The sequence below is a fragment of the Eufriesea mexicana genome, unplaced genomic scaffold (genome assembly GCF_001483705.2).
Source record: "Eufriesea mexicana isolate 0111107269 unplaced genomic scaffold, ASM148370v2 scaffold6108, whole genome shotgun sequence".
NCBI lineage: Eukaryota > Metazoa > Arthropoda > Insecta > Hymenoptera > Apidae > Eufriesea > Eufriesea mexicana.
This window is the reverse complement of record NW_016914007.1, coordinates 20913-48209: the sequence shown is the minus strand read 5'-3', so window position 1 is coordinate 48209 and position 27297 is coordinate 20913. Positions and strand designations below refer to the sequence as shown.

General features: G+C 40.8%; 4 protein-coding genes across 4 annotated transcripts in view; 2 read left to right on the top strand and 2 right to left on the bottom strand.

Annotated features, from left to right (window-relative positions):
• Dhc1 (dynein axonemal heavy chain 1) overlaps positions 1-9535 on the top strand; it is a 22949-nt gene extending 13414 nt beyond the window's left edge. Inside the window, 13 exon segments of the mRNA XM_017906749.1 lie at positions 1-176; positions 546-740; positions 817-955; positions 1041-1317; positions 1652-2093; positions 2256-3613; positions 3693-7270; positions 7365-7591; positions 7662-7973; positions 8192-8643; positions 8710-9004; positions 9149-9348; positions 9424-9535. The exon segment at positions 1-176 is cut by the window's left edge and continues 5 nt beyond it. Of these exon segments, the coding sequence (XP_017762238.1) occupies positions 1-176; positions 546-740; positions 817-955; positions 1041-1317; positions 1652-2093; positions 2256-3613; positions 3693-7270; positions 7365-7591; positions 7662-7973; positions 8192-8643; positions 8710-9004; positions 9149-9348; positions 9424-9535 (7763 nt within the window).
• Positions 9536-9853: 318 nt separating this feature from the next.
• LOC108552291 (interferon-inducible double-stranded RNA-dependent protein kinase activator A homolog) lies at positions 9854-10971 on the bottom strand. The gene is made up of 2 exons (XM_017906757.1): positions 10579-10971; positions 9854-10512 (listed from the first exon to the last, which is right to left on the bottom strand). Exons 1-2 carry the CDS (start codon positions 10921-10923, stop codon positions 9859-9861), a joined length of 999 nt encoding a protein of 332 aa, XP_017762246.1. The 5' UTR covers positions 10924-10971; the 3' UTR covers positions 9854-9858.
• A 1041-nt stretch (positions 10972-12012) lies between these two features.
• mRRF1 (mitochondrial ribosome recycling factor 1) lies at positions 12013-13493 on the top strand. Its single transcript, XM_017906758.1, has 3 exons — positions 12013-12483; positions 12566-12811; positions 13443-13493. Exons 1-2 carry the CDS (start codon positions 12038-12040, stop codon positions 12804-12806), a joined length of 687 nt encoding a protein of 228 aa, XP_017762247.1. The 5' UTR covers positions 12013-12037; the 3' UTR covers positions 12807-12811; positions 13443-13493.
• A 435-nt stretch (positions 13494-13928) lies between these two features.
• Positions 13929-23921, bottom strand: Egfr (epidermal growth factor receptor). Its single transcript, XM_017906747.1, has 11 exons — positions 23894-23921; positions 22994-23443; positions 22375-22759; positions 20871-21547; positions 20374-20503; positions 19799-20109; positions 19159-19460; positions 17557-18768; positions 17027-17432; positions 16627-16806; positions 13929-16532 (listed from the first exon to the last, which is right to left on the bottom strand). Exons 1-11 carry the CDS (start codon positions 23919-23921, stop codon positions 16225-16227), a joined length of 4389 nt encoding a protein of 1462 aa, XP_017762236.1. The 3' UTR covers positions 13929-16224.
• Between the last annotated feature and the right edge of the window lie 3376 nt (positions 23922-27297).

The window sequence follows — 27297 nt, the reverse complement described above, 5'->3', positions numbered from 1 at the left end:
GCGGTTCATGGGGTTGCTTCGAATAATTTAATAGAATCGAATTGCCAGTGTTGTCTGTCGCTGCTCAACAAGTTGCAGTGGTTCTAGCCGCGAAGAAGGAAAAGAAGAAGCAGTTTGTTTTTACCGATGGAGATTTAATAGACATATGCCCTGAGCTTGGGATATTTATAACAATGGTAAGAAAGACAACAAATTAACATGTCATTATTTTATTTATTATATGATAACGAGATACAATACAATTATTACATGAAGGTAACAGTCATGCAGCTGAACGAATATTATTAAAATATCTGAAAGCATAACGAAAATAATCATTGCAATTTACTTAGCTCTTATATACAAGATGTTTCTATCAAAATTCTATTAAAATCCTTATTAAAACTAAAATTCAATTCTCTACGCATCTTGATAAAATTTTAACACTTGAAAAAAATGTAGCTGACACTCAAGCATTTTATCTCGTGAAAAATAATACGCAAAAAGAGAAGTAAAAGCGAAAGTGAAAATCGTGGTGAAGAAATAGAAATGAATATACATCACAGAATCCTGGATATGCTGGCAGAAAAGAGCTGCCAGAGAACTTGAAGATACAGTTCCGCACTGTCGCCATGATGGTACCCGATAGACAGATCATTATTCGAGTAAAACTGGCTAGTTGTGGTTTCTTGGAGAACATCACTCTTGCTCGAAAATTTTACACACTGTACAAACTTTGCGAAGAACAACTTACAAAACAGGTAACTTATTCGAACACGCGTAAGCCGCACAACACACGAATGGTACTTCGAGTAAATCTCTTCTTTATCTATAAAGGTACATTACGATTTTGGATTAAGAAACATATTGTCGGTGTTAAGAACATTAGGGGCGTCGAAAAGGGTGAACTCGAAGGATTCTGAAAGCACGATCGTTATGCGCGTTTTGAGAGACATGAACCTTTCGAAACTGATAGGTAAATACTCATTTCCATATTATCTACTTTTCACAAAAGAAAAAAAAATAGATCTTCGAATTATCGAGAATGTTAATTATTACAGATGAAGATGAACCATTATTTATTTCGCTGGTGGCAGATCTGTTTCCAAATCAGACTCTTGAAAAGACTTCTTACCCAGAATTAGAAGCTGCGATTAACGAACAAGTGGAAGAAGCAGGTTTAGTGTACCATCCACCGTGGGTGTTGAAATTAATACAATTATATGAGACGCAAAGGGTGAGACACGGAATAATATCCTTAGGCCCAACTGGTGCAGGGAAAAGCACCTGCATACATATATTAATGAAAGCTTTAACGCAATGCGGCAATTTTCATAGGTAATACACCTACAAATATTCTGAAAATAATTCACACAATGATATATTTATAATTTTTACGTGATGATTAAAACTAACGACGGCACCGGTGTTGATCCTTAGGCCCAACTGGTGCAGGGAAAAGCACCTGCATACATATATTAATGAAAGCTTTAACGCAATGCGGCAATTTTCATAGGTAATACACCTACAAATATTCTGAAAATAATTCACACAATGATATATTTATAATTTTTACGTGATGATTAAAACTAACGACGGCACCGGTGTTGATCCTCTTTGTCGAATAACGAAGCTTCCTTCACCTGTCGATTCTTAACCAAAAATCTTCCAGAGAGATGAGGATGAATCCGAAGAGTATAACAGCCGCCCAAATGTTCGGTCGATTGGATGTGGCAACCAATGACTGGACCGATGGAATATTCTCAGCGTTGTGGCGGAAAACGTTGAAGCTGAAAGAAGGAGAACACGTATGGATGGTTCTCGATGGGCCCGTTGACAGTATCTGGATCGAGAATTTAAATTCTGTGCTGGATGATAATAAAACTCTTACCCTGGCGAACGGTGATCGATTATCCATGGCGCCTAACTGCAAGATCATTTTTGAGCCTCACAATATCGACAATGCGAGTCCAGCCACGGTATCGCGTAATGGCATGGTGTATATGAGTTCCTCAGGCCTAGACTGGAACCCCGTAGTGACTGCTTGGCTGAAAAGTCGAACACCTCTAGAACAGCAAGTGTTCGATCAGTGTTTCGCGAGTTCCTTTGCACAGGTAAGATTCAATTTCTCAGGTATACCTAAAAATGTATGCAATTAATGCAACATTAAAACGAAGCATTTCAGCTTTCGACTTCTGAAATTTGACAAAGTTTCGATTTCTAGTTTCGAAAATTTCAAAACTGAGTTCGAACCTGTCGTGTAAACATGTTTGTAGATTTATTCATGGAGCACTCAGAGTTTGTCGTTGACCATAGATGTCTTGCAATGCAACATAGTGCGACAAATGTTATGTCTTCTCGAGGGATTGATCCCACCTGAAACACCCATAGAGGAAGAAGAAGATGAGGAAATGGAAGAGGAGAAACGGCAGCCAATGACAGCTGAGCACCTAAGCCGCTTCTATGTTTTCGCCATCGTATGGGGTATTGGTGCATTATTAGAAACGTCAGACAGACAAAAATATGACTCGTACCTGCGAGAAAATTTCGAAAGCCTGGATTTACCGACATCAGAGAAACACCCCGAGGCGAAGTTGTTCGACTTTTATGTCACTGAAAAGGGTAAATGGGATACGTGGTCTAGTATGGTGACGAATTACGTTTACCCAGAATATTCGACGCCTGACTACAGCAACGTGTTGGTCCCTATTCCCGACAACGTAAGGATACAATACTTAATCGACCTAATTGGTCGTCAGGATAAAGCAGTTTTACTGATAGGAGAACAGGGGTCCGCTAAAACCGTCATGATGAAATCGTACATGAAGAAAGCGAATCCAGAAACCACGTTGAGCAGGTCGTTCAATTTCAGCTCAGCAACGAGTCCATACCAGTTCCAAAAAACTATCGAAAGTTACGTGGAGAAACGTTTAGGTAACACGTTCGGACCCCCAGGAGGGAAGAAGATGTTGATCTTTATCGATGACATAAACTTGCCGCAAATAAACGAATGGGGTGATCAAGTAACCAATGAGATCGTTCGTCAAACCATGGATATGAAGGGATTTTACTCGTTAGAAAAACCCGGAGACTTCACCAACATCGTAGACGTGACATTTTTAGCAGCGATGTGTCAACCTGGTGGCGGAAGAAACGATATCCCCTTGAGATTAAAGAGGCAATTTTGCATCTTCAATTGTACCTTACCTGACCAAGCGTCGATTGATCGAATTTTCAGTGTGCTCGGGGAGGGTCATTACAACGCGAAACGGGGATTTTCAATGGAAGTAAGAAACCTCGTGAAAAAGATGGTTCCCATGACAAGGATACTCTGGGAAAGAACTAGAAGTAACTTGTTGCCAACACCGGCCAAGTTCCATTATATCTTCAGCCTTCGTGACTTGTCTAGAATTTGGCAGGGTATGCTTGGCACGCTATCTACAGTCATCGACAAGGAAAATGTGCTCATGCTGTTATGGAAACACGAATGCAGTCGCGTGTTCAGTGACAGATTCACTATACAGTCAGATAAGACCTGGTTCGACGAGGAGATTCTGAAAATCGTAAACGAGATGCTGGGAGAGAGTTATGCGAGCATGCTGAATCAAAATCCCGCGTTCGTTGATTTCATGAGGTAAGTGAACACTCTTGGTAAGAATTCTTACGCGTTCGTTATGTCCATTGTTTCATTCCGTATTTCTCGTGATAATTAGGGATGCGCCAGAACCAACTGGTGAGGAAGGCGAGGACACTGACGTGGAATTGCCAAAAGTATACGAACCAGTTTACGATGACCAGATCCTGAGGGACAGACTGGAGATGTTCCTTTCGCAATTCAACGAGATGCAAAGGGGCTCTGGCATGGATTTGGTGTTCTTCCCCGACGCTATGCTACATTTGGTGAAAATATCTAGAATCATTAGACATCCGAAAGGTAACGTGATGCTAGTAGGCGTTGGAGGATCCGGGAAGCAAAGTCTCACGAAGTTGTCGTCCTTCATTGCTGGCTATAAGACGTTTCAAATTACTTTGACAAGATCTTATAACGTGGCAAATTTCTTGGAAGACCTGAGATACCTGTACCGAACGTGCGGAGCTCAAGGAAAGGGTACCACGTTTATATTCACTGATCTGGATATCAAAGAGGAGGGCTTCCTGGAATACTTGAATAATATTCTGAGCTCCGGCGTTATCAGCAATTTGTTCACTCGCGATGAACAGCAAGAAATCATTTTAGAGCTGACACCTATTCTGAGACGCGAAAATCCGAAACGGATGATCAACAACGAACTCGTAATGGATTTCTTCCTTCAAAGAACCTGTCAGAATTTGCATGTTGTTTTCTGTTTCTCTCCTGTCGGGGAGAAATTCAGGAACCGTGCCCAACGTTTCCCGGCTCTGATATCCGGCTGCACCGTTGACTGGTTCCAACCATGGCCAAGGGATGCCCTAATCTTGGTTGCCAAACACTTCCTGCACGACTTTAGCATAGCTTGCACGAGCGATGTCAAAGCTGAACTGGTGAACGCGTTAGGCTCCATACAAGATATCGTTTCTGTCACATCCACGGAATATTTCCAGAGATTCCGTCGCGCGACTCACGTCACCCCAAAGTCGTATTTGAACTTCATCGGTGGCTATAAGAACATCTACCAGAGCAAGCAACACGAACTCGGGGAAGGGGCTAAAAGGATGGATACCGGATTAGCGAAACTGGAAGAGGCTTCGATATCGGTGGAGATCCTGAAAAGAGATCTCGCTGTAATGGAGAAAGAACTGATTCAGGCATCTGAAAAGGCAGAAACTGTGCTGTTGGAAGTGACGGAAAGGGCAATGCAGGCAGAGGCCTTTAAAAACCAAGTGCAAAAGGTGAAGGAGAAAGCCGAGCAATTAGTAGCTTGCATAGCGGAAGAGAAAGCGTTGGCTGAAGAGAAGCTAGAAGCTGCCAAACCAGCGCTGGAGGAAGCGGAGGCTGCTTTGAATACGATTAAACCTGCTCATATAGCTACCGTAAGAAAATTGGGCAGGCCGCCTCATCTTATCATGAGGATCATGGATTGCGTGTTGATCCTGTTCCAACGCAAAATTGGACCAGTCATTCCCGACACGGCTGCCGCATGTCCAAAACCATCGTGGGCCGAGTCCCTGAAACTAATGGCCAGTACCACGTTTTTGCTGCAGCTACAAAATTATCCGAAAGACATAATAAACAACGAAATGGTGGAACTACTTCAGCCTTATTTCAAGATGGAAGACTATAATATGGAAACTGCTAGGCGAGTTTGCGGTGACGTGGCAGGCTTATTATCTTGGACAAAGGCTATGGCCTTCTTTCATTCGGTGAACAAAGAAGTCCTTCCACTGAAAGCCAATTTGGCGTTGCAAGAAGCAAGACTGAAGGTGGCAATGGAAGACTTGGCAAATGCCGAGAGAGAATTATCGGAAAGAGAAATGGCATTGCAAGCAGTCAAGGAACAGTATGACTTAGCTGTTTCGGAGAAGCAAAGACTGACAGAAGCTGCGAATGTATGTCTTAGAAAAATGACCGCTGCAACCGCATTGATCAACGGCTTAGGCGGTGAGAAAATGCGTTGGACGGAGCAGAGCAGCGAGTTCAAAATTCAATTAGGACGATTGGTTGGAGACGTTTTACTAGCCACGGGCTTTTTATCGTACTGCGGTCCTTACAATCAACAATACAGAACTAGTCTGGTGTCATCTTGGATGAACATTCTGGCAACTAAATCTATTCCCTTCACTAAAAATCTGAACATTACAAATATGCTTGTGGATAGTGCGACGATGTCCGAATGGACTCTTCAAGGATTACCAAATGACGAATTGTCTGTACAAAATGCGCTTATTGTGACCAAATCTTCCTCTTATCCGCTATTGGTAGATCCCCAGAATCAAGGAAAAATGTGGATAAAGAATAAGGAATGCATGAACGAGTTACAAATTACATCTCTTAATCATAAATACTTTAGAACTCACCTTGAGGACAGTCTTTCTCTGGGCAGGCCATTGTTGATAGAAGATATCGCAGAGGAATTGGATCCAGTTCTCGATAACGTGCTTGAAAAAAATTTTATCAAGTCCGGCTCTATCGAGAAGGTGATCGTTGGCGACAAAGAATGCGACGTGATGCCTGGTTTTATGTTGTACATCACTACGAAATTACCAAACCCCGCGTACAGTCCAGAGATTTCAGCGAAAACGTCCATCATCGATTTTACCGTCACGATGTTAGGGCTAGAGGATCAGTTACTTGGTAGAGTGATCCTTATGGAAAAGGCAGACTTGGAAGCCGAGAGGGTAGCTCTATTTGAATCTGTAATGACAAATCAACGATCTATGAAAGAACTTGAAAGTACGCTGTTACATCGACTCACGTCTTCCGAAGGTTCCCTAGTGGATGACGAAGCGCTTATAAGCGTGCTCAGGGAGACCAAGGTAACAGCGGAATCGGTCAACGAGAAACTAAAGGTGTCTGCGTTGACAGAAAAGAAGATCATGTTAGCTAGGGAAGAGTTTCGTGCTGTCGCGTCAAGAGGATCCATCTTATACTTTCTTATCGTGGAGATGAGCAACGTGAACGCGATGTACCAGAATTCGTTGAGACAATTTTTGACGATATTCGATAATTCCATCACGAAATCCGTGAAAAGTCTCATCACTGTCGAAAGAATAAACATAATCCTCCGTCACCTTACCTATGAAGTATGGGCCTTCACTTTGCGAAGTCTATACGAACGGCACAAATCGTTGTTCACCTTGATGCTAGCGATGAAGATAGATTGTCATCGTGGTGCAATTTCCCACGCGGAATTCAATGCTTTCATAAAGGGTGGTGCATCCTTGGACCTAAATGCAGTTATACCGAAACCGTTTAAATGGATTCTCGACATAACTTGGCTGAACCTGGTCGAGATCAGCAAACTGAACACGTTCTCGGACATTTTAACGAAAATCGAATTCAGTGAAAGGGAATGGAGAGTGTGGTACGAAAGAGAGAAACCCGAAGAAGAAGAACTTCCTTGTGGGTATCAGAAGAAACTCGACGTGTTCAGAAAGTTACTTTTGATAAGATCATGGAGTCCAGACCGAACTTTGTCCCAGGCAAAGAAGTACGTTATTGAATCATTAGGAAAAGAGTATGGAGAAACTAAAATTTTAGATCTGGAGGCCACTTGGTTAGAGTCTGAAGTTAGGACACCACTTATATGCATACTATCGATCGGATCAGATCCTAGTCCACAGATTACGGCGCTGGCAAAGCAAAAGTCAATCCGTAAGAAAGTTCATAAAATATCATTTCTACAAGTATGATATAAAATACTGAAATAAAATCACTGTATTAGTTAAGATTATAATTTACATTTAAGAATTACGATCCGTATCGATGGGCCAAGGCCAGGAATTTCATGCTCGAAGATTGATCTCGGACGCTATGAGCAGTGGCAGTTGGGTATTGCTACAAAATATTCACTTGTCGCTTCCTTTTTGTACCGAAGTCATGGACGCTCTGGTCGAAACAGATATTGTTCACGAAGCGTTTAGACTGTGGATGACCACAGAGGTGCATCCGCAATTCCCTATAGGCTTATTGCAGGTCTCTCTATATCTGTTGCAATTGATAACTCGTATAAATATAACTTCACATGTTACAAACCTCGTTTTAGATGGCCATCAAGTTTACAAATGAACCACCACAAGGTATCAGAGCCAGCTTAAAGAGAACTTACCAAGGCGTCACGCAGGATACGTTAGATTACAGTACACAATCACAGTGGCCACCATTACTGTACGCTGTTGCGTTTCTACACACAGTAGTACAAGAACGTAGGAAATTCGGACCTCTTGGTTGGAACATACCGTACGAATTTAATCAAGCTGACTTTGCTGCTTCCGTCCAATTTATACAGAATCATTTGGACGACATGGATCCAAAACGGGGTGTCTCGTGGCCAACCGTTTGCTATATGCTTGGAGAGGTTTAAAAATCTTATTCGTTAAAAAATATTCATTAAGATACTTTCCTGTTATCTTATCACTTGTCATTGACGCCAAATATGCCATTAACGTTCCACCTAGTTGATGCTAAACAATTAAATTTTCAGAGTAATTAAGTCGTGACAAATGTGATAAGTACAAGGGATATAAATCCAGAATTCGTTATATATAATAGCTTTATATTTATCTATAAATTCAGGTCCAGTACGGTGGCAGAGTTACCGATGACTTCGACAAGCGATTGTTAACAACATTTACGCATGTTTGGTTTTGTGATGTGTTGTTACGACCTGGCTTCGAATTTTATCGTGGATACAAAGTACCACAGACTAAGAATCTTCAGGGGTATCTGGATTACATTGATAGCCTGCCTGGAGCGGATACGCCAGAAGTTTTCGGCTTACATCCAAATGCGGATATTACCTATCAGATAAACACGGCAAAGGGAATACTCGATACGATTTTGAGTGTCCAACCTAAGGAAGGGGGTGCACAGGGGGGTGAAACCAGAGAAAACGTCGTGTACAAACTTGCCAGCGATATGTTAAGCAAGTTACCGAAACAATATAATTCTTTCGAAGTGAAAGAAGCACTTCAAAGAATGGGAGCATTGTTACCGATGAACATATTTTTAAGACAAGAAATCGACAGGTAGACTTTTTCATTTTTCCTGCATACCACTTTTAACGATAGTTCGCTTATTAATGCGCTCTACAGGATCACCAGAGTCATTAAAGAAGTTCGTAGTACTTTGACAGATTTAAAATTAGCTATCGAAGGTACCATTGTGATGAGTCAAGGGTTGCGAAAGTCACTTGACGCGATGTACGACGCTCGTATTCCAGAAAAATGGCTAAAAATTTCCTGGGAATCGGCAACACTTGGGTTTTGGTACACGGAACTTCTGGAACGTGATCATCAGTTCAGACAATGGTGTACTTATGGAAGACCTAAGGTCTTTTGGATGACTGGTTTCTTCAATCCTCAAGGATTTTTAACTGCAATGAGACAAGTTAGATGAATGTCTTATTTTCAAGAATACTAAACCAAACATTAACTTCTTTCATTGACCAATGAAATTTATTTGTTTAATAATTTGTCAATTTCGAAACAAAATATATACACATTTTGAATAACAAGTTTGCATATTTTGCAGGAGGTAACTCGAGCGCACAAAGGATGGGCTCTTGACTCTGTCGTATTGCAAAATTTGATTACAAGACTTAACAAAGAGGACATAAAAAATCAACCTCAGGAGGGGGTTTACGTCCATGGTTTATTTTTAGAAGGTGCCTCGCTTGATCGCAAAACAAGCAAATTAGTAGAAAGTAAATCAAAGGTATTATACGAACAAATGCCTGTAATTTACATTTATGCGATAAACACAACTGCAGGAAAAGATCCGAAACTTTATGAATGCCCTATATATAGAAAGCCACAAAGAACAGATTCAAAGTACATCGGATCGATTGATTTTGAAACTGATTACAATCCCCGACACTGGACATTACGAGGTGTAGCACTTTTATGTGACATAAAATAATATGTGCAAAATGCTTGAAAAATGTCTATATATTTTGCAAATGTATATACATATTAAAAGTACACTACTTTATGTTAAATAAGTATTGATCATCTGAGTATATAAGTATTACATACATTACATACATTTAAATTAGCATTATTATTTATCTGTATAATGTATCTGTATAACTATACTATAATACTTACAAATTATCAAATACCGAATAAAATACTTTAGAACTTTCAAAAAAATATTTTACAGCTTTCCTTTTTTCAGAACTTTCAACAAAAAATATATTTTATATATAAAATTGTTTAGTCTCTATTGTAGGCTTCTTATTCTTATTTCAAAAAAAGTATCAGAGCATTAATTAATTTCTTTAATAAATTCAACTCAGCATCACTGTCTGTCCCTATTACAATTTCAACAATTTCTGGGTTTGTGTCTATACACCTAGATATCATTTGTTTGCTACATGTTACAGGAACTTCAATCATATTTAAATCTATAGTATGCAATATATCTGAAAACTCTGTTTTTAAATTTTCTATAGCATCAGGAGAAGAGGCAATGTCACATTTTGAAGTAAGAGATGATAATTCATTAAGTACTTTTTCATGTAATTCAGTATCAATCTGGTTTTTTAATAAAATATGATAGTCCGCTACTTTAACACCTAAGTTAATTTTTCTCTGTGAAAGCAACTTTGAATAATTGAGGTATATGGATTTGGCAGTCTGGATATCAGACTTATCCATAGTTTCAACTGTTTGACCTGAATCAGATATGCTTTCTAAATCCGGTACCAAATCATTTAACCTATTTAACATTTTTTTAGCTGCTTCTTGTTTTGCTTGCTTTTTTGTTTTTGCAATACCAATTTCTTTAAAATTTGCTACCTCACACTGAATAGTAAAAGTTTTATCATGTGGAGGTCCAACATCGCTAATCGTATCATATATAGGGTATTGTAACTTGTTTTCAACACATAAAGTCTGGAATAATATGTATATAAATAATATTAGAGTAATTTAAAACAAAGATAGATATGTCTAATTTACCTGTAAATCACCAATTGCATTAACAAATGGTACATCTGGTGGAATTCGTTCTACTTCAGGAACTATTGGTGGTAAAGGTGTCCTTACAGAAGTTTGTTCTGTTGATGGTGGTAATTGTAAATAACCTCGATGTGCTGCAATAGTTTCTAACATTGCTTTTGCGGCTTCATGTTTTGCATCCTTTTTAGAACGTCCAACACCAGTGGCAGTAAGCTCATTACATGTTACTTGGTATGTAAAACTATTCATATGAGAGCCTCCTCCATTGTGTATAAGTTCATAAGTTGGTACTGTTAGGTTTTTTATCATCATTTCTTGTAAAATTGATACTGGTGTTTTACTCATTTTAAATTGTTACAAATTACTTAACACTATTTTTAATAATTATAACTGTTTTTTATAAGGCTTCACTTATTCTATTAAGGACGATACAGTATTATATATATCACATTATCTGTAAAAAAAAGGAAATAATTAATCCTAAATATATTTTAATTTGCAATACAGAATTTATTTACACATTACTATTAACATAAAATTTCTATTCACTTACTTTTGTTTTTAATAAAAACAAATTTCAATTATGTCAAGGTGAAATTTTAGTTATATCACAACAAACCGAAACTAATTCTAAATTCTTACACGGGTAATTACTGACACGTGTACACTCAATTTTCATTAAAACTTCAAGGCTTGTTTAGAATTAAAAAGTCAACAATCACAATGATTGCTAGAGATATTATAAGAAATTGACTGAGGTACTATGTGTTCGACAATACTTAATAATTAATCAAATTCAGACCGATTTTCATGAAATTCTCTTTATTTATTTATCATTTTATAATTCGAATATCTTGAAATAGCTTCTTACCGTTATCGTGTTTATTGCACATTTGTTGTCTTAGTCATTTCTTACTACTTAAAAATATTTTAAATAAAATTGCAAGAAATGTAGGATAAAAATTTACATTGTTTATCATACAGTAGTATAACATATTATGTTATATGTATGTAACATACTGTATCATAAGGAATCTTTACTCCATTCGTATAGTTTCCTCTCCATTACTAACCTTCATATGATCATTATTGACATATTTCTCATAACTACAATATTTAACTGTTTCAAGTAATTATAATTTCTCTGAAAATATACCGTTATACATAGTGTTGAATAGCAGTTTCCAATCTTATAAATTGCTATAAACATTAATAACAACTTTATCTTTAATTATTACAGGATTTTATTCTCGGGTTAATAATTAAATCAAATTTATATCACATATTTATAAAACAGGTCACAAAAGCGTAAAAGTTTATTACATAACGTATTTAAACAATGATAAAAGGGAGTTTCTTGACTCACTTTATAAAGTTAAATACCTCAGAAAAATATGTTAGATATTTACATATTTTGGAAAATTGTAGAAATGTTTTAATATCTTCTAAATTAAGAAATATGCATACTAGTTTGAATGATTCTACATTTAAATTATGTAATGTAAGGAAGTTCTCTACTACAAAAATATTATTAAAAAGTAAAGATCGATACAAAGAAAAGAAACAAGTAGTACATGTTGATCTTAATGAAATATCTCCGATTATAAAGGTGGACCATATGATATTACAATTTAAGGGAGCAATTGAAAAGTTTGAAGACTATATAATGAAACATTTATCTTTACGAACAAGAGTAGGTGCTATAGAAGAACTAACTGTTAAATTTGAAGATGAAGATTACAAACTTGAGGAAATAGTACAGATTAATCGAAAACCTACTATGGTTGTGTTAGATGCATCTGTATTTCCACAGATGCTTCCAAATATCTTAGCAACTCTACAAAACTCTCAAATGAATTTAAATCCACAGCAAGATGGTACAACTATTTATGTTGCCTTACCCAAGTAAGTTTTCTTAATATTTATACAATTGCACAATTTCTATTGCTTGTGTTCAATATATTAATTTTATTATTAAATTTAACAGAGTTACAAAGGATTACAGACAAAGTTTAGCAAAGGTAGCGAAACAACACTTTGTTCAATGTAAAGACACCATTAGTGATGTACGAAATCAGCATATTAGAGAGTTAAAAAAGAAAACAAATGTACCAAAAGATTTAATGTTTAGAGCTGAAAATTATATAGGTGCTATGCAAAAAGCATATGTACAGAAAGCAGAACAAATCCTGAAAACGAAGCAAAAAGAGCTATTGGGTGAATCATAGGAATAGTTAGTTTTACATTTCATATATTTGAAGTATTTCATCTTTCATTTATTCACATGAAACCAAAAAAATATGTAAAAAATATAAACAAGTATATAATAAACACTATGATATGGAAACATTATTATAATTGTTATACTTTATGATTGCAACGTTTCAGAATACATTAATAATTTGCTGAAGTTAATATAGGATACTTATTCATATATTTTAATATAATTAAATAAAGAAATATTAAGAATTAATTAGCTTTTGTACTGACAATGGAAGATTATATGTATATTTTAATTCACTGTTAAATTATCTTATAAATTGAAATGATAAACAATATACATTTTACATATTGATATTTTGAATATTACCATATTACAATTATTCACAATTACTTTCTCTAATGTAGTTTAAAAGAGCATTACAAAGATTTCCTGCCCCAGTTTCTAAAATTTCTTTCTTGTGAAAACTTATGCTAAGATGTAGAAAATTATGAGACTTTTCAGAATATGAGAAATATATTCCTGGTATAGCGCATACTTTGTACTCGTTTTGACACCACTCAATAAAGTCACTACCATCTATACCTACAAATAAATTGAATTGTCATTTGATATCGATATTTAACCTCATAAATAATTTTAGATGAAAGTGTATTACCAATTGGGAGATGGAGATGTATCTAAACAAAACAACCACCTTTTGGTTTCTGATATGAACAATATTGTGGTAGATAGTGGTCTAATATATTACATAGTGCTGACAAATGTTCCTGTTAAAATATATTCATTTAAACATAACTATATAATTTTTATGTATATATTATGTTTTAATATCTATATAAATTTATATTTTAGTAACTATAACATTTAGATCGTGATTATACAAAGAATGGAGAAAGAAAAGGAGAAAAAGTGGAAATAACGTTGCCTTGATAAGTTGAAGCTTTACTATTAATAACAGCAAAGTTATATACATATATTAGTATATCTTTCTTTCCGTAAGTTTTTATTAATTTGAAACAAATTATACGTGTACAAGATATAAAATAAAATACAGTAATAGTAAAGAAGGGAATCAGCAAAAAAAAAGAAACAAATCGTCAGTTTCGTAAGAATGATGATGGTTCTTTATTACAATAATTTCTTTACGATATATAATGATATTATAAAGTTTTATAAGTTCTATGTCCACAACCGAATGGCAAATGCAATTCCTCGCAGCTATTTTATCCCGGCTATCGAACAGTATTGTACAATTTCGAATTCACGCTCGCGGTTTTCTCTGCCGATTTTACACGGGATCGTAGAGACGGGAACAACGTGGGGAGAGGCATACGGAAAGACACGTTTTTTTCATTCTTTTCATATCCGACGAGGATGTCATAGATAAACGTGTACACGTCTCTGGAGTACACGCTCGGCAACGCAATCATCGATACGTGTATAATATATTACAGGAGAGAATTCAATAACGTAATTATTAATAACACTTAACGTAATGTACACGAATACGTATTGGTTTAAACATCTCGAAGAGTCAGAGAATGCGTTCGGCGTGCAACGAGATTAAAAAAAATTCGTGTAATTGTACTGTTGTCGGAAACGATAAATAATTTCTCAGTCTGAAACTTGGTCTCATCTTATCACAGAAGCTCGCGTATCGTTCAAAAATTTCATCTTCGTTATATTCACCACGAACGGGGCCGCGAATCTCGTGCACGCTGGTGCAAGCCTTTCCTCTATTCGGACGCCTCGAATTCGATGCCTCGAAGGATCCGTGTTCCGGCCTTTCCTTCTTTTTTTTTCTTTTTTCCATTTTTTAATTTCAGGTGAACACGAACGATTTCGATTTCCCTAAAACGAAACGTGTCCGTCATTATTTTCTTTTTTCGTTATCTTCTTGCGCGTTCCCTGTACACAACATGGCACATCCTAAACCTATGATTACGCGACACAACGTAACCCCGTATAATTCGCATACCGACGCTGCGCTAAGTTACTTTCTTTACATTCGTTTCTTTCGTTTTTTGTTTTTTATCATTTTTTTCTTTTTCTGTTTTGTTCGTCTGTTTTAGTCCTCGAGGAGAGGAACAAATACAGGTTACTTAGTTTACTCAAGTACTTTCCATTTTCTACATACGTAGAATATCTTACGCGCTAATCACTAATCTATGTACACAGACGCGTTCCTAAAAATAAAAATCGAGATATTTTCGTGCGCTCTGGCCGAGGCCAATTTCATTGGTCCCATGTACAAAAAAGAAAAAAAAGGCGATGGCATAAAAAAATATAGGGCATCGTTAACATTTAAGTAGAGCCGCGAGACAAGAATCCCGGGAAGCGGCAAGTGATCTATAAATCTCCCCTCGGGTTTCGTTTCGATGAATCCCCTGGATTCCGGTCGATCCTCGCGTTGCGACTCGGAAACACTTTACCGATTTAGGCAGTAAATTAGGACAATTTCGTTGCATTGTCATAGCTTACTGCGAATATTATAAAAGAAGAGAAAGCAAGGAAGGATCGATAAACAAGTAAGATGTTTCGTTTAAGTGTTCTCGAGTAACAGTAGAACGTTTCTTATCACAGTCAAGGGCGAACCGCATGGATATATCGCAACACGAGACAGCGTAAATTTTGCGTCTCAACTTCCGCATATATTTTTGAACTGCCCCGTGTACAATTTTTCACATCTTATGATTCGTACTCGATCGCATGAAATAGCTATCTCCGCGATCTAAAGTGAGTTCACGGATATTAATTTTAACGGAGGGAATAAAATCGAATGCTAAAAATTCAGGTTCGCGCTTTTAAACGATTCTCTGTACTTTAACAGTTTTTACATAGGAATCTCTAATAGATAGGAGGAATAAACAAGATAAAAGAATACGACGAGTATGGATCATAAAAGATAGCGTAAAAGATCGAAGACAGAGATAAGAGGGAAACAATAGTTTATGCCATTTACTGCACGTCGTTGTCTAAATATTTAATAGCCTTATAAAAGTGGTAAACAGTACTTTCTTCATTTTTTTTTTCTTTTATTTACAAGCCACGGTAAATGGCACATTAAGATTATCTTTGCACTACTTGTTTATTGCGCACGCGGGCAACAATAGTCCATGGTCGCGATAGTCAGAGTTTGCTGATAAGAGAAATTAGCACAGTTTTACACGTTTTACGTCTAATCACAATCAAAACACGGCACTTTTGAGCGAAGTGTCCTTTCTAAGTACACTATGAAGTTTCCTCGAGCACGAGGAGCCGGACTCGTCTGTATTAAACGTCAACTCGTGCTCGTGTTTACATACGTTGCGTTTGAGATCGTTCCTCGATCAACAGACGATCGGACGATACCGGCTTCACGATTCCAGCTTGGAACCACAACGTAAAAGTCCATATTCGATGTCGTTTCATGAAATTTTTAATCAAACGGTCGTCTCGTTCTTCCTAAGTGGCTTTAGCGGCTGTAATTCTCGTTCCAAGCGATCGAAATCGTTGTAGTACTCGTGGTCAGATTCTTCCTCGGAACTCCTTTGTCTCACCTGAGACCCGAACGTTCCGTTCGTTAAAACCTTCTCCAGGTCAGGTGTTGGTATACCTAAAGTTTGAGGGGTTAAAGGTCCTTCCTCTTGAGACATTATATACTCGGGATTATCCAGCGACGTTTTCGCTTGAATAGTCAAGAATTCGGGGTATTTTCGGTAACCGTTGTTCACTCGCTTTGGTTCCATTTCTAGAAACGATAAACGTATCGTGAGATTGAACATAATCGTTAATTTAATTAATTAGATTCGAAATTATTTCGTAAACGTTTCGCTGATGTTTACCAGTAGGTTTCGAGTCCCCTATGAGATCCATATACTGCGTCGTGTTTGTTGGCAATTGCGGCGATGGCATCAAATAATCGTCTTCGTCTAATGGCAAGTCGAGCTTCAGATTACCTACTTGAGCCTGTTGGTGCGCAGAGTTCACTTCGCCGTCGAAACAGTCATCTGTCACGTCGCAATCTGTGAAAAAATAACATATATCGTGTCGGTATGATTATGAATCATGGGTCGTGGAAAAATTAATATTTTTATTCTCGAAGTAGAAATATATTCCTGCATCCCTATTAGTTTAAAGTCTTATCTTTATTATGAAACTAAGGAATGGTTAATCTTGCTGTATTTCTCGCCGTAGAATTAAAGAATTAAAGGAAGCTTTCTATGTTTTGAAAATTCAACTGACCTCTGACACCGATCATCTTTAATGGATCGGAACAGTATCTCGAAGTGGTCGTATCGGATCCCACTACGTGTCCACAGTGGCCATTCGGAGGCGCGTAATGGCCATGTTGACCGGAATTCCCTGGTTCGTGTGATACATTTCCGTTCCTGTGATTCGCGCCGTACCTCAACAATTCTCTGTCCCAATTTTGTTGATTCTGAGGCGTAGGGGAATCGGTAGCCAACGGCTTTCCATTTGGCCAGCAAGTTTTCACGGGTATATTCGGTGGGGAGCCGGAAGTACTTGATACCGAAAGTCCTGGTGGAATAGGGGCTCTAGATTTTGGCTGTAGATACTCGTCAGCGTCTACCAAAGCCTCGGGACCGTCCATGGTTGATGCAAGATTTCGTATCATCTCCTTTTCGTCCTAAATACACGGGTCATAGTGATGATTCATACAAACATAGCGATTTATTACAATATTAAGGAAAGAAACGTGATTGTTACTCGGAAGAAAGTGCATAATAAAATTTCAGGTTCGTTTCACCCACCTGCAGTGTATACGAAGGTAGCCTCATGTATTTGTCACCCTTGATGGCAAGATATCGGCCAGGATCTCTAGACATCTTCGCGAAGTCTTCTGCCAGTTCTTTGAAGCTAGGCCTGGACTCTGCATCCAACATCCAACACTTGATCATGATCATATACACGTCGATCGTGCAGATGGCTGGCTGAGATAACCTCTCGCCCTTCTCCAACAACTCTGGCACGTTTCGGGCAGGCACATTCTCGTACGGTCTACCACCGTAGGTGAGCACCTCCCAAATAGTCACGCCGAAAGCCCAAACGTCCGATTTGTGCGTGAATACTCGATGTTGAATGCATTCCAGAGCCAGCCACTTTATCGGCATTTTCCCACCGGCGGCCTTATACTGTTCCTCGTTGATGTCCAACAGCTTGGCTAAGCCAAAGTCGGTGATTTTGATGCAGTTGGGCGTTTGGACAAGAACGTTCCGAGCCGCCAAGTCACGATGAACTAGTCTTCTCTCTTCTAAATAAGCCATCCCTCTGGCAATTTGCGTGCACCAATTTAGCAACGCTTTCGAGCCGATTTTATCCCTGAATCTGCGCACAAAGTCGAGCAGACAGCCCAGAGGCATTAGTTGGGTCACCAGCATCATCTGCGACGTCATGCAAACAGCCAGTAACTGAAGTAAATTCGGGTGTTCTACACTGGCCATGATGTACGCTTCGTCGAGAAATTCCTTTGACGTGTTTGCCCCTGTACCATCGTGTAAAACCTTGATAGCCACTGGAATCTTCACGTTCTCTCCTTCCGGTACCCAAACCCCTTTGTAAACGTTCCCGAATGCACCGTAACCAAGAATTCCGCCCTTTCTCATCTCTTCCTCCTTGATGATACGTAATTTTGCTAGGTTCGGTTTCACGCCAGTTGGACGAAGAGGCTCGTTGTCGTCCAATCCAGTCAAAGCCATTGTCATCTTCACGGTGTTCTCCTTAGCTTTGGCTCGTACACGCCAGAAATACATAGTCACCGACGCTACAACGAGGAATGCTAACGCGAACACTGCAACACCTGCTAAGATGGCTGGTTGTAGCTCGTTTTCTACTTGAAATCCGAGACCCACGGTTTCCAACGAGCAGTATGGCTCGCTGTCCGGAGGGAAGATCTTGTGAGGGTACTCCGGAGGACACGTTTCCGTGCAGTTGAAAGACGTGGTGTTTCCGTCTACATCTTCATCCTGGAACAAACGGATAGACTTTAATTCTTCGATCTACAACATTCAGCCAGACTCGTAATACGTTTTACGAGCCGTACATAAATTCATGTTAAATTTGTGATTCGTTTTGAAGTTTTGCGAAAGACTCGTTCTTCGGCTTCTGCTTCGTTTGATTATACATGTACGAAAATATACTAACAAAAATTTTGTTGCAGGTGTCAACGTGTGAGCGACTATGTCACCGATTGTGGAATGTTAAACATGGGAGCCAAAACTTTATGTTATTGTTAATTTGGACATTGAATGGTGAAATGCTTGCTGTGTATGTAAGTATTATTATACTAGACGTACACGAAGTGCACGAACGTATCAGGTATGTGACAGTTAATGAAGCTTTCTGTAAATACTTACAGTATAGATCTTGTAGTTCCGACATTTGTAACATTGATTCGGGCCCGGTCCAGAGCATCCTCGACACTCGCTAAAGCAAGGTATACAAAGCTGGGTATCCGAGTCCGCAAAGTGATCCGCTGGGCACTCGTCTTCGCATTGTTCGCCCTTCTTGTATTTTGTACATTCTTGACACACGTGCTCATGAAAACCGTACCCTGTACATTTCTTACACCGGGGATGACATTTGCGACAAACGCCCTTGCTTGTCAGTGGTTTCGGTGCTCCCTGCTCTTGAAGACTCACCCATTCCAGGTAATATCCTTTAACACAAAAATTGCCATGTTGTAATCTTCTAGTCGCTGAATTTTATATTTTTTATAATTTTATATACAGCAATGTCGTCCTCTATCCTCTGATATTTCTTTTCATCTCATTATTCCAGGTACCACCAAAACGGTTTGCACTCGAACGTAACGAAACGTGATAAATATAGGAGAAATCACTATGGAAGAATTCTCGGTAATTATGAATGGTGATCAGTAAAATATTATTATCAATACTAGAATAGCTATTAGGAGTAGACTTTGAATTGCTTCTGAATTGCAAGAGGATAAAAAGCTCATCCTTGTTGAAACGTAACAAATGCAGGATCACCTACCGTCAGGACAGGGTTCCTTTTTTTGCAGACATCCTTCAGGTACATGACCGTTCATGATCGCCTTATCGCAGCTGTGGCATCCATTAGGGCCTATGTTGTTCTCAGGTCCATCGCAACCACCCACGCAGTTCTCGTGACAGCTTTTACACTGACCGTTGTCATAATACTTGGAGGACGAGCACTCTGGCACGCAGTACGGGCCATCCCGGGCGTGTTTGCATTTCTTGCAATGCTCCGGGTTCGGCCCGGTGCAAGAACCATCGCACTCCTCGTGACACACCTTGCAGGTCTTCTCGTCCGCCTGATAGATTCTAGAAAACGCCGCAAGAACGATTATTCCCATTTCGATGCACGATGGACGACGACGAGAGCGAAATAACGTGTGAAGATAGAGCGAAAGCGCGTGCACGCGAAGCGGAGGATTAAAGCCTTCTCAGGTGTTTGCAGTTTACCTTCGATCCACAATCTGAGGTAGGCAAATTTAACATACAGAAGTAACGTGTCGTTAATTACGATACGGTACAGTCGATCACGAGTTCGTGGAGTATTTCGCGTGAATCTGTTATCGTCCTTACCCCGGTGCCGTGCAGTCTTGGACACAGTCGTTCCCGAGAATGAAGTTCTTGCAGGATAAACATTGCGCTGGACCGGGCCCCCAACAGCCCTCGTCGGAACATTGCTCGTCGCACACGAGGCCATCCTTAACTGTAATTATAGAAGGTAAAACGTTTATTTATTTGCTAATAACATACGTAGACTCTCAAACCTTCAGATCGAGGCGAATTTACGCTTCTTCAGTTTGCTCGATCATCGCGAATTCATCCACAGGTGAAGATCATCAGTTCTCGAAATTTCAACGAAGCGCGTGTTGTGTCCCGACATCAAAATTAGTGCGAGGCTTTAATTCCTTCACTGTTCCTTATCAATATTCATTTTAGATGAAATACGGATGAAAGGACCTTTATATTCTTCGCGATAAACGAATCACCCGCGAAGATCATCCAAAGCGAAGAGTCTAAATTCGCCATGTAGATGAATGCGTAGATTAAGAAGAAAAGAAAAATTGTCTTACTGCATTCGCTCTCGTTCCGATTATTCGACAGCAAGCTCTCGTGTTCCGACGACTTCTTGATCCTCGTCCAATTGATGCTCTGCGCGTAGCACAGGTTCTTGTTCTCCAAAATGGCTATAGATCCGGAATAAATCTTCTTCAACGAGCTAAGCCCGAACGAGACCAGCGATGTCTTCACGATGTACAACGAGGCGAAGTACTCCGTCAAGGTCCTTCCGCCTATCACCTCCAGATTCCGGAAGTACGACAAGTTCTTGAAATCCTTATGGTCGCCTTGTATATTCAGAAACTCGGTGATCTCCTTCAGCGTGCTGAACACCTCCAGCTTGTCAGGGTGCATCTTCTCGTAGCGTTTGCCGAAACTGAAATTCCTGTACACGTGTTGGAAGCCTTGGAAGCTCTGGTCCAGTATCGTGATGGAACCCTCGATGATAGTGCAGTCCTTGAAACTGTCGATGTTACCCGAGTGCACTTTCTCCACGCCTTTGCAGGTTTTCGGGCAAGGGCCATCGCAGGGCACGCATTCGCCGTTCATTGCCTTCTTCTTTGGCGGGCACGATCTTACGCAAGCACCGTTGTCTTTCAGAAGGTGTTCGGGACACCTTCTCACGCAGGTTGCACCATACGCGTACTTCCCATCGGGATTAGCCTCCCACGAGTACGTCGTTGGATTGTACCTGAAACGATCGTCGCAATCCTTATAGCAGCCAAGTCGTAAAGCCAGGGTGGAGAGTTTCGAACTTTTTAGCGCGTGTTCCTTACATGACCCCGAAGCGGGAAATCGATATCGGTAAGCGAGAAAGATTTATCGATGATAAGGATACCGTTGTAAAACGCCTTACGGTGCTGGAAACGCGTGGACATCAACGCGGTTTGATAGACCATTCTTGCGTGTCCACTTTTTCATTACTCGTCGCGGTATATAGTCCATGAAATATTACATTATTGTCATTCGATATTATGCACGAGTTGTCAGAAAGATACGCTACACGTTCCTATACTTGTATCGGTTTTTACGATCCGCGTGGGTTTCAGCCGACTTCAAAGTTTGTCGCTCTTAATCGCGTCAGGAACAATTAAACCATTCGTTTCCCTATTATATTCGAGTCCAATGTTTCGCGTGATCGAGCCAGGATAAACCTTGCAATTCGAGCCGTGCAAATGAAGAAAAAAGATGGAAAATATTCGAACCAACGAATACTCTAATGGAGTTTCCGGTATCTAAGCACAAAATGACGAATTCGTCCAGTTCGAGACATCAATCGCGATCGAATAAAAGGGGTTAGTTATTCCTCACAAACGTCCGGATCTTTCGTCATTATGGCAAGCTCGACACACCTATTTCACACCCGCAGGGTATATTGATTGATAAATATATACCCGAAGGATTATCAACGACGCATCGATCAAAAGTCACGACACGAACGCGACCCAGATTCGAGTCGGTTGGTCGAAGAGTACGCGACAAAGTAGCTTGCGACGAGATACGGATCGGTCCACTTACTTTTGCATGGGCGGACATTCCTGCGTGCATACACCGTCGTCGAAGAAGTTCTTGCAAGCGATGCAGTCGCTCTGTTTCGGTCCCGTGCAGCCACCGGCGCAAAAAAGATGGCAACACTCCCGCGGTTTCGGCCCGAAGCACCTGCCCTGCCAGCACTGAGGCGAACAGTTTGTCTTCGAGTACTTCTGACAGTTCTCAGGCCCCTCGCCCCAGCAGCCTTGCTCGCAGCTCTTATCGCACGGCGAACAGGCGCGTTCCGGCGACGTGAAATTGTACACGTAGGAGTACGTTGCATTCGGACCGGTGATTATTTCGTCCCAGTTGATCGTGCGGATGTGGCACAGGTTGTAGTTGTTGTATATGCCCACGCTGCCGTTGAGGATATCTGCCAACGACACGTGTGATTTAGTTACGGCTGAATCACTCTACGCGGATTTTCTGCTAATAAGAACACCGCGTTCTACCTTTCTAATTCTTATTTTCTTTACAGGTCGTACCAATTTACGTGACGCCATTGTTTGGAGACCAGAGATACGACCAGAGGTAATCAGGGTTAAAATGACAAGTAGACGAACATTGTCACTGATTAAGAAGAATGAGAGAAGAATGATCGAGGTACCTCTGAGGGCCGGCATCTCCAGGTTGTGCATCTGACACATCGTGACGAACAAGGCGAACTCGATGTCGTGAATGGTGAGCTTGAACAGAGTTCTACCGCGAATGATCTGCAACCGCGGCAGCACGATCTTCTGCACGTCCACGTGGCTGATGAGCACGTAACCGGTGACCTCCCGTATATATTGCAGGAAACTGAGATCGAATGTCTCGTTCTGCAGCCATGTGATCTCCAGGTTGCCGTCGACATAAGTACAGTTGGTGTACCGGTCTCGAAGATTCCGGTAGTGATGTTGCTTGTTGGACGGAACGGAGAGGCGGCCATTGGTTCCAATGCAAACTGTAACAGAGTGAACGCAAACGTTTAGCTCGAGTCTAGGTATACACCTCGTTCTCCAAGGAAAGGTACTAATCTCGCGTACTTTTATCTCACGAAGGCGGATATTTGGTAAGCCTAATGAAAATACCGAGTCGATTCTTCATTCGTGATTCACGGTTTATACACGGTCAAACTACTCGACTGTGACTGTTTGCGTGCAGTCAAATGCAATAAAGCTTACACGGGGTCCGTAGGGCAGGACTATTGATCCAACTACGGTGACATTTCGTAAATGACTGAGATATAGAGACTGGTCGCACGACTTCCGTACGTTGACGACCCTCGCCGTTCACGGGAGTGGAACGAGCTGAGGTCGCCACCCACATCGTCCAAAGAGCTTCTCCGGTCTATAGATAGCTTTCTAAGCTCTGAAAGCGTGCCGTGCCAGTGGGCGAACCACTTCCATAACACGCGAGCACACGCGACTGATTTCGTTCTGCGACTACTGTACATAACGTGGATCCTACGTTTAGGACACCTCGATACCAGACGTATGACAAACTGTATTTAGCTGGTCGAACCTACATCCGTAATCTTGCGACAAAGATGCCATTGTTCAATTTCAACCAAGGATCTTCCAAGGAAATTCGCTGGAATTTCATTCGAAAGTAGGATGTCAACGCCTTTGATCACGGTGGTTTCTATCTCCTAAGAAAAGCACGATTATCTATAGCACAGATGTCTTCTACTTTCCATTTCTTTTAGCTTAAACCATAACTGTATCCTAGTTTATACCTGACAGCGATACTTCATCGATTGCCGTTTTCGTGTAAGTAGAACAGCCAAAATCATGTCAGCCATCGATGCTCGTATACGATAAAACCAGCCTGCGGTTATAAGATTGTAACTCCTACAATTGTCATTTTCTGCATTTGGAAAAATTGGTTTGTACAGTTCAAGGGTGAACGGAAAAGATGACGAAACTCTTCTGACAAAAAGTCTTAGGGTTTTTTCCTAAAAAATTCTCAAAAATGATGCAGAAGACCCCCTCGACCTAAGCATTTCTTTGGTACCCGAAGTACCGTTTGTCATCTTTTCTAACGGTTCTCCAAATCCGACGAAATATTTTCCCAGCTGTCTCGTCCGAAAAACCTTAATAACCCCAATTATCGTCCGCGCGAGCGATCGCGCGGCCAATTTCTGCGCAATATCATTCATAAGTTCGTTAATAACCGGAACATGGGTCGGCATCGGGCCAGGACCGCTCGCGCCCCTCTGCAAAAACCGATCGCCGATGATCGACAGACGTCCGAACGCGGCCCGTGTCCTCCCTCTCGTACTTCTTCATCTGTTTACGTCTTCGTCCGGTGGTGGTCAAGATGGATCCTGGTCCCGGGCCGCCACGGAATCGCATCGTCGCCCGCGTCGCGGCGCATAGTCGCACGTACCGGTCCCGGTCTTGGGGAATTCGGTTTTGCTGCGTAACGCGGATCGCAAACGAACGCGACGCTGCGTTCCATCAGCGGTCTTAATCTGGTCGGCCGATCGGAATCATGCGAAAATAATTGCGCAACGACATCCTTCTTGCGCGCCGCGGTGGCCACCGTAGAGAGTGGAAGGAGCAGAGAGGTAGCGGCTGAGGAGGATCAGAGAGGGTCGGAGTCGGAGGGACACGGGCAAAGGGAAGAAGCGTCGGAACGGCGGAACAACCTGGTCCTGGTATTTCGTACCGACCAGATGCTGCGTCCAGCCCGTGGAGAACGAATGCAGAACGCGCGGTACCGGCCCACGGCGCCACAATCTTCGAGAATGCGGATCGACCGTGGATCTGCATCGCTCCGGGATTCTTGTCGGCCAATAAGCCTCGCGGACCCCTCGGACGCGTTTTCTGCGCTTCGACCGCTTCGAAGATTAATGTCCTAATCGTTGCGGCAGATAAGAAACGACATGGCCGTTTTTGCCACTGAGACACGAGGCCTAGCCGCGCTGATTGCGACGTTCGCAGGAACGTTAGCTGCTGGCAAGAAGTTCATCAGGGTTATTAAATTTGTCGACGTTCGCCCATGTCGTGTTTCCTTTTGCCGCTCGTTAGGGAAGCTCCGAGATTGGCGATGGCGCGTGCGATCTGTTCCCGTTCCTAAGCGTGGGAATTCGCAGGCTTTTCATGGGGTAGCAATTACGTTTTCACATGTGGTTATTTGTCTTGTGATCTTTCTACCGGGTTTTCAAATTTTTTATATCGCTACGAAATCTCTAATTTTTGAGGTCTTGTTCAAGAATCCAAACGCGATACCTACTGTCTTTTTATTGTCACTGACACCAGAACTTACAGATCAGTGAAAGTAACTGGTTTCGGATTCTTTAATTTCGGAATTATCGAGGATATGCAACTAATCGTATCTACGCTTTAATTATCATTTATCTTCATTACATTCGAATACACACTCGAGGTTGCAACTGGTAAAAAGTTTATTTCTTCCATGACCGTGGACCAAATTCCATTCTAGATCTCGTAGATCCTCTCGATCATCAGGGACGAACTAATATCTAAGATGGAACAAAAAATCCTCTTCGTTTACGACATACTAATTAGCGACGTTGGCTTGCATGTAGCTTTATTGGCACGATTGTTAGTCGCGATACTGGTTAGCTTCGCTTAGCAGGAGACTCACAATCAGTTGCGTGTAAAACTAGTCGGAGGGCGACTTCCGCTAACCGGAGGCGCCGTCGGCTTCCTTTTCAGGCAACGCCACGTTCTGAACTCTCGTACATCTCTTCGACTCGTCTGTTCCTCTGTTCGTTCGCTATTTTACAACAGAATCGTTCCTCTCCGTCCGTGTGTTTCCCTTTTATATTCCCTGCTCGACGTGCGCGCCTCTTCGTCTCACTTTGACGAGCGAAACGGCCGTACGATGGAAATTCTTACGGCAGAAGGAATATAAGGAGCACTGGTCCCGAACCCTCCGGGGACGTGTCGATCCCGTTCCTCTTCTTCTCCCCGCGTTTCTTTGCAACTTTTCACCGGCGCCGTGAGCTCGCGTTCTCCCGCCAACCATGCATCTCCGATCCATTTCCGAGAACCTTGCAAACCATTCGAGTGTTTAATCCTCTTCCACTTCGAATTTTCCAATCACATCCCGAGTATTTCGCTCGAAATTTTGGAAGAAATCCATCAAATCGGGGTGAGAATTGAAATTTCGAGTGAGGGGTAGCTTTTTAGAGATGAACTTCTCAAGGTATCGATATTCGTTATGATAATATTCGCACAACGGTGAATTTCTATTTCTTAGGAAAGAAGAACTGTGGACTAATTTCCAATCTTGGAAAATAACTAGACTCTACCAAGGTCTGTTGATGGATACATTAAATGGCGATTTATAGTTAATTTTATTCACGTTCTAGGTATACATTGTTACATGCATAAGTTGAGTATGATATAAACGTGATAATGTTGGAATGTACCGAACAGATAAGAGGTTGCGCACTCCCTAAATAACCCAGAAACACTTTCACGGTGAAACGTACTGCGACAGCCCACTCGAAGGATTCAAAGTAACTCCGAAAAGCCGCACGAGTCCTCGTAAAAATCGTAAAAATTCTACGACGCGAACGCAGCTCTTCGCGTTTTTGCCCACGCATCGGAAGCGTCGGAGGTTCCTGGAGGAGCGCGAGAGCTTTCACGAGGTTTCGAGGTAACTGAATTACGAGACAGCCGATGCAACCGCGTCGCGTCGGCGGTTCTCGTGGCCGGTCAAATGGAAAATTACGACGCTGTCACGATAAAAGAAAAAAAAAAAACAGAGAAAGAAATAAAGTAAAATCAAATAAAATAAAAACGAAACGGAAGTAAAAAGATATAACGCTAAAAACGGCGGGATGTTAAATGAAGACAAAGGTGAAGGCATATAGAAGTCCAGGAAACCCTCCAAAAAAGTAAAATAGAAGTAAATATATATATATAATTAAAAAAGGAAAGAGATGTCGCGACA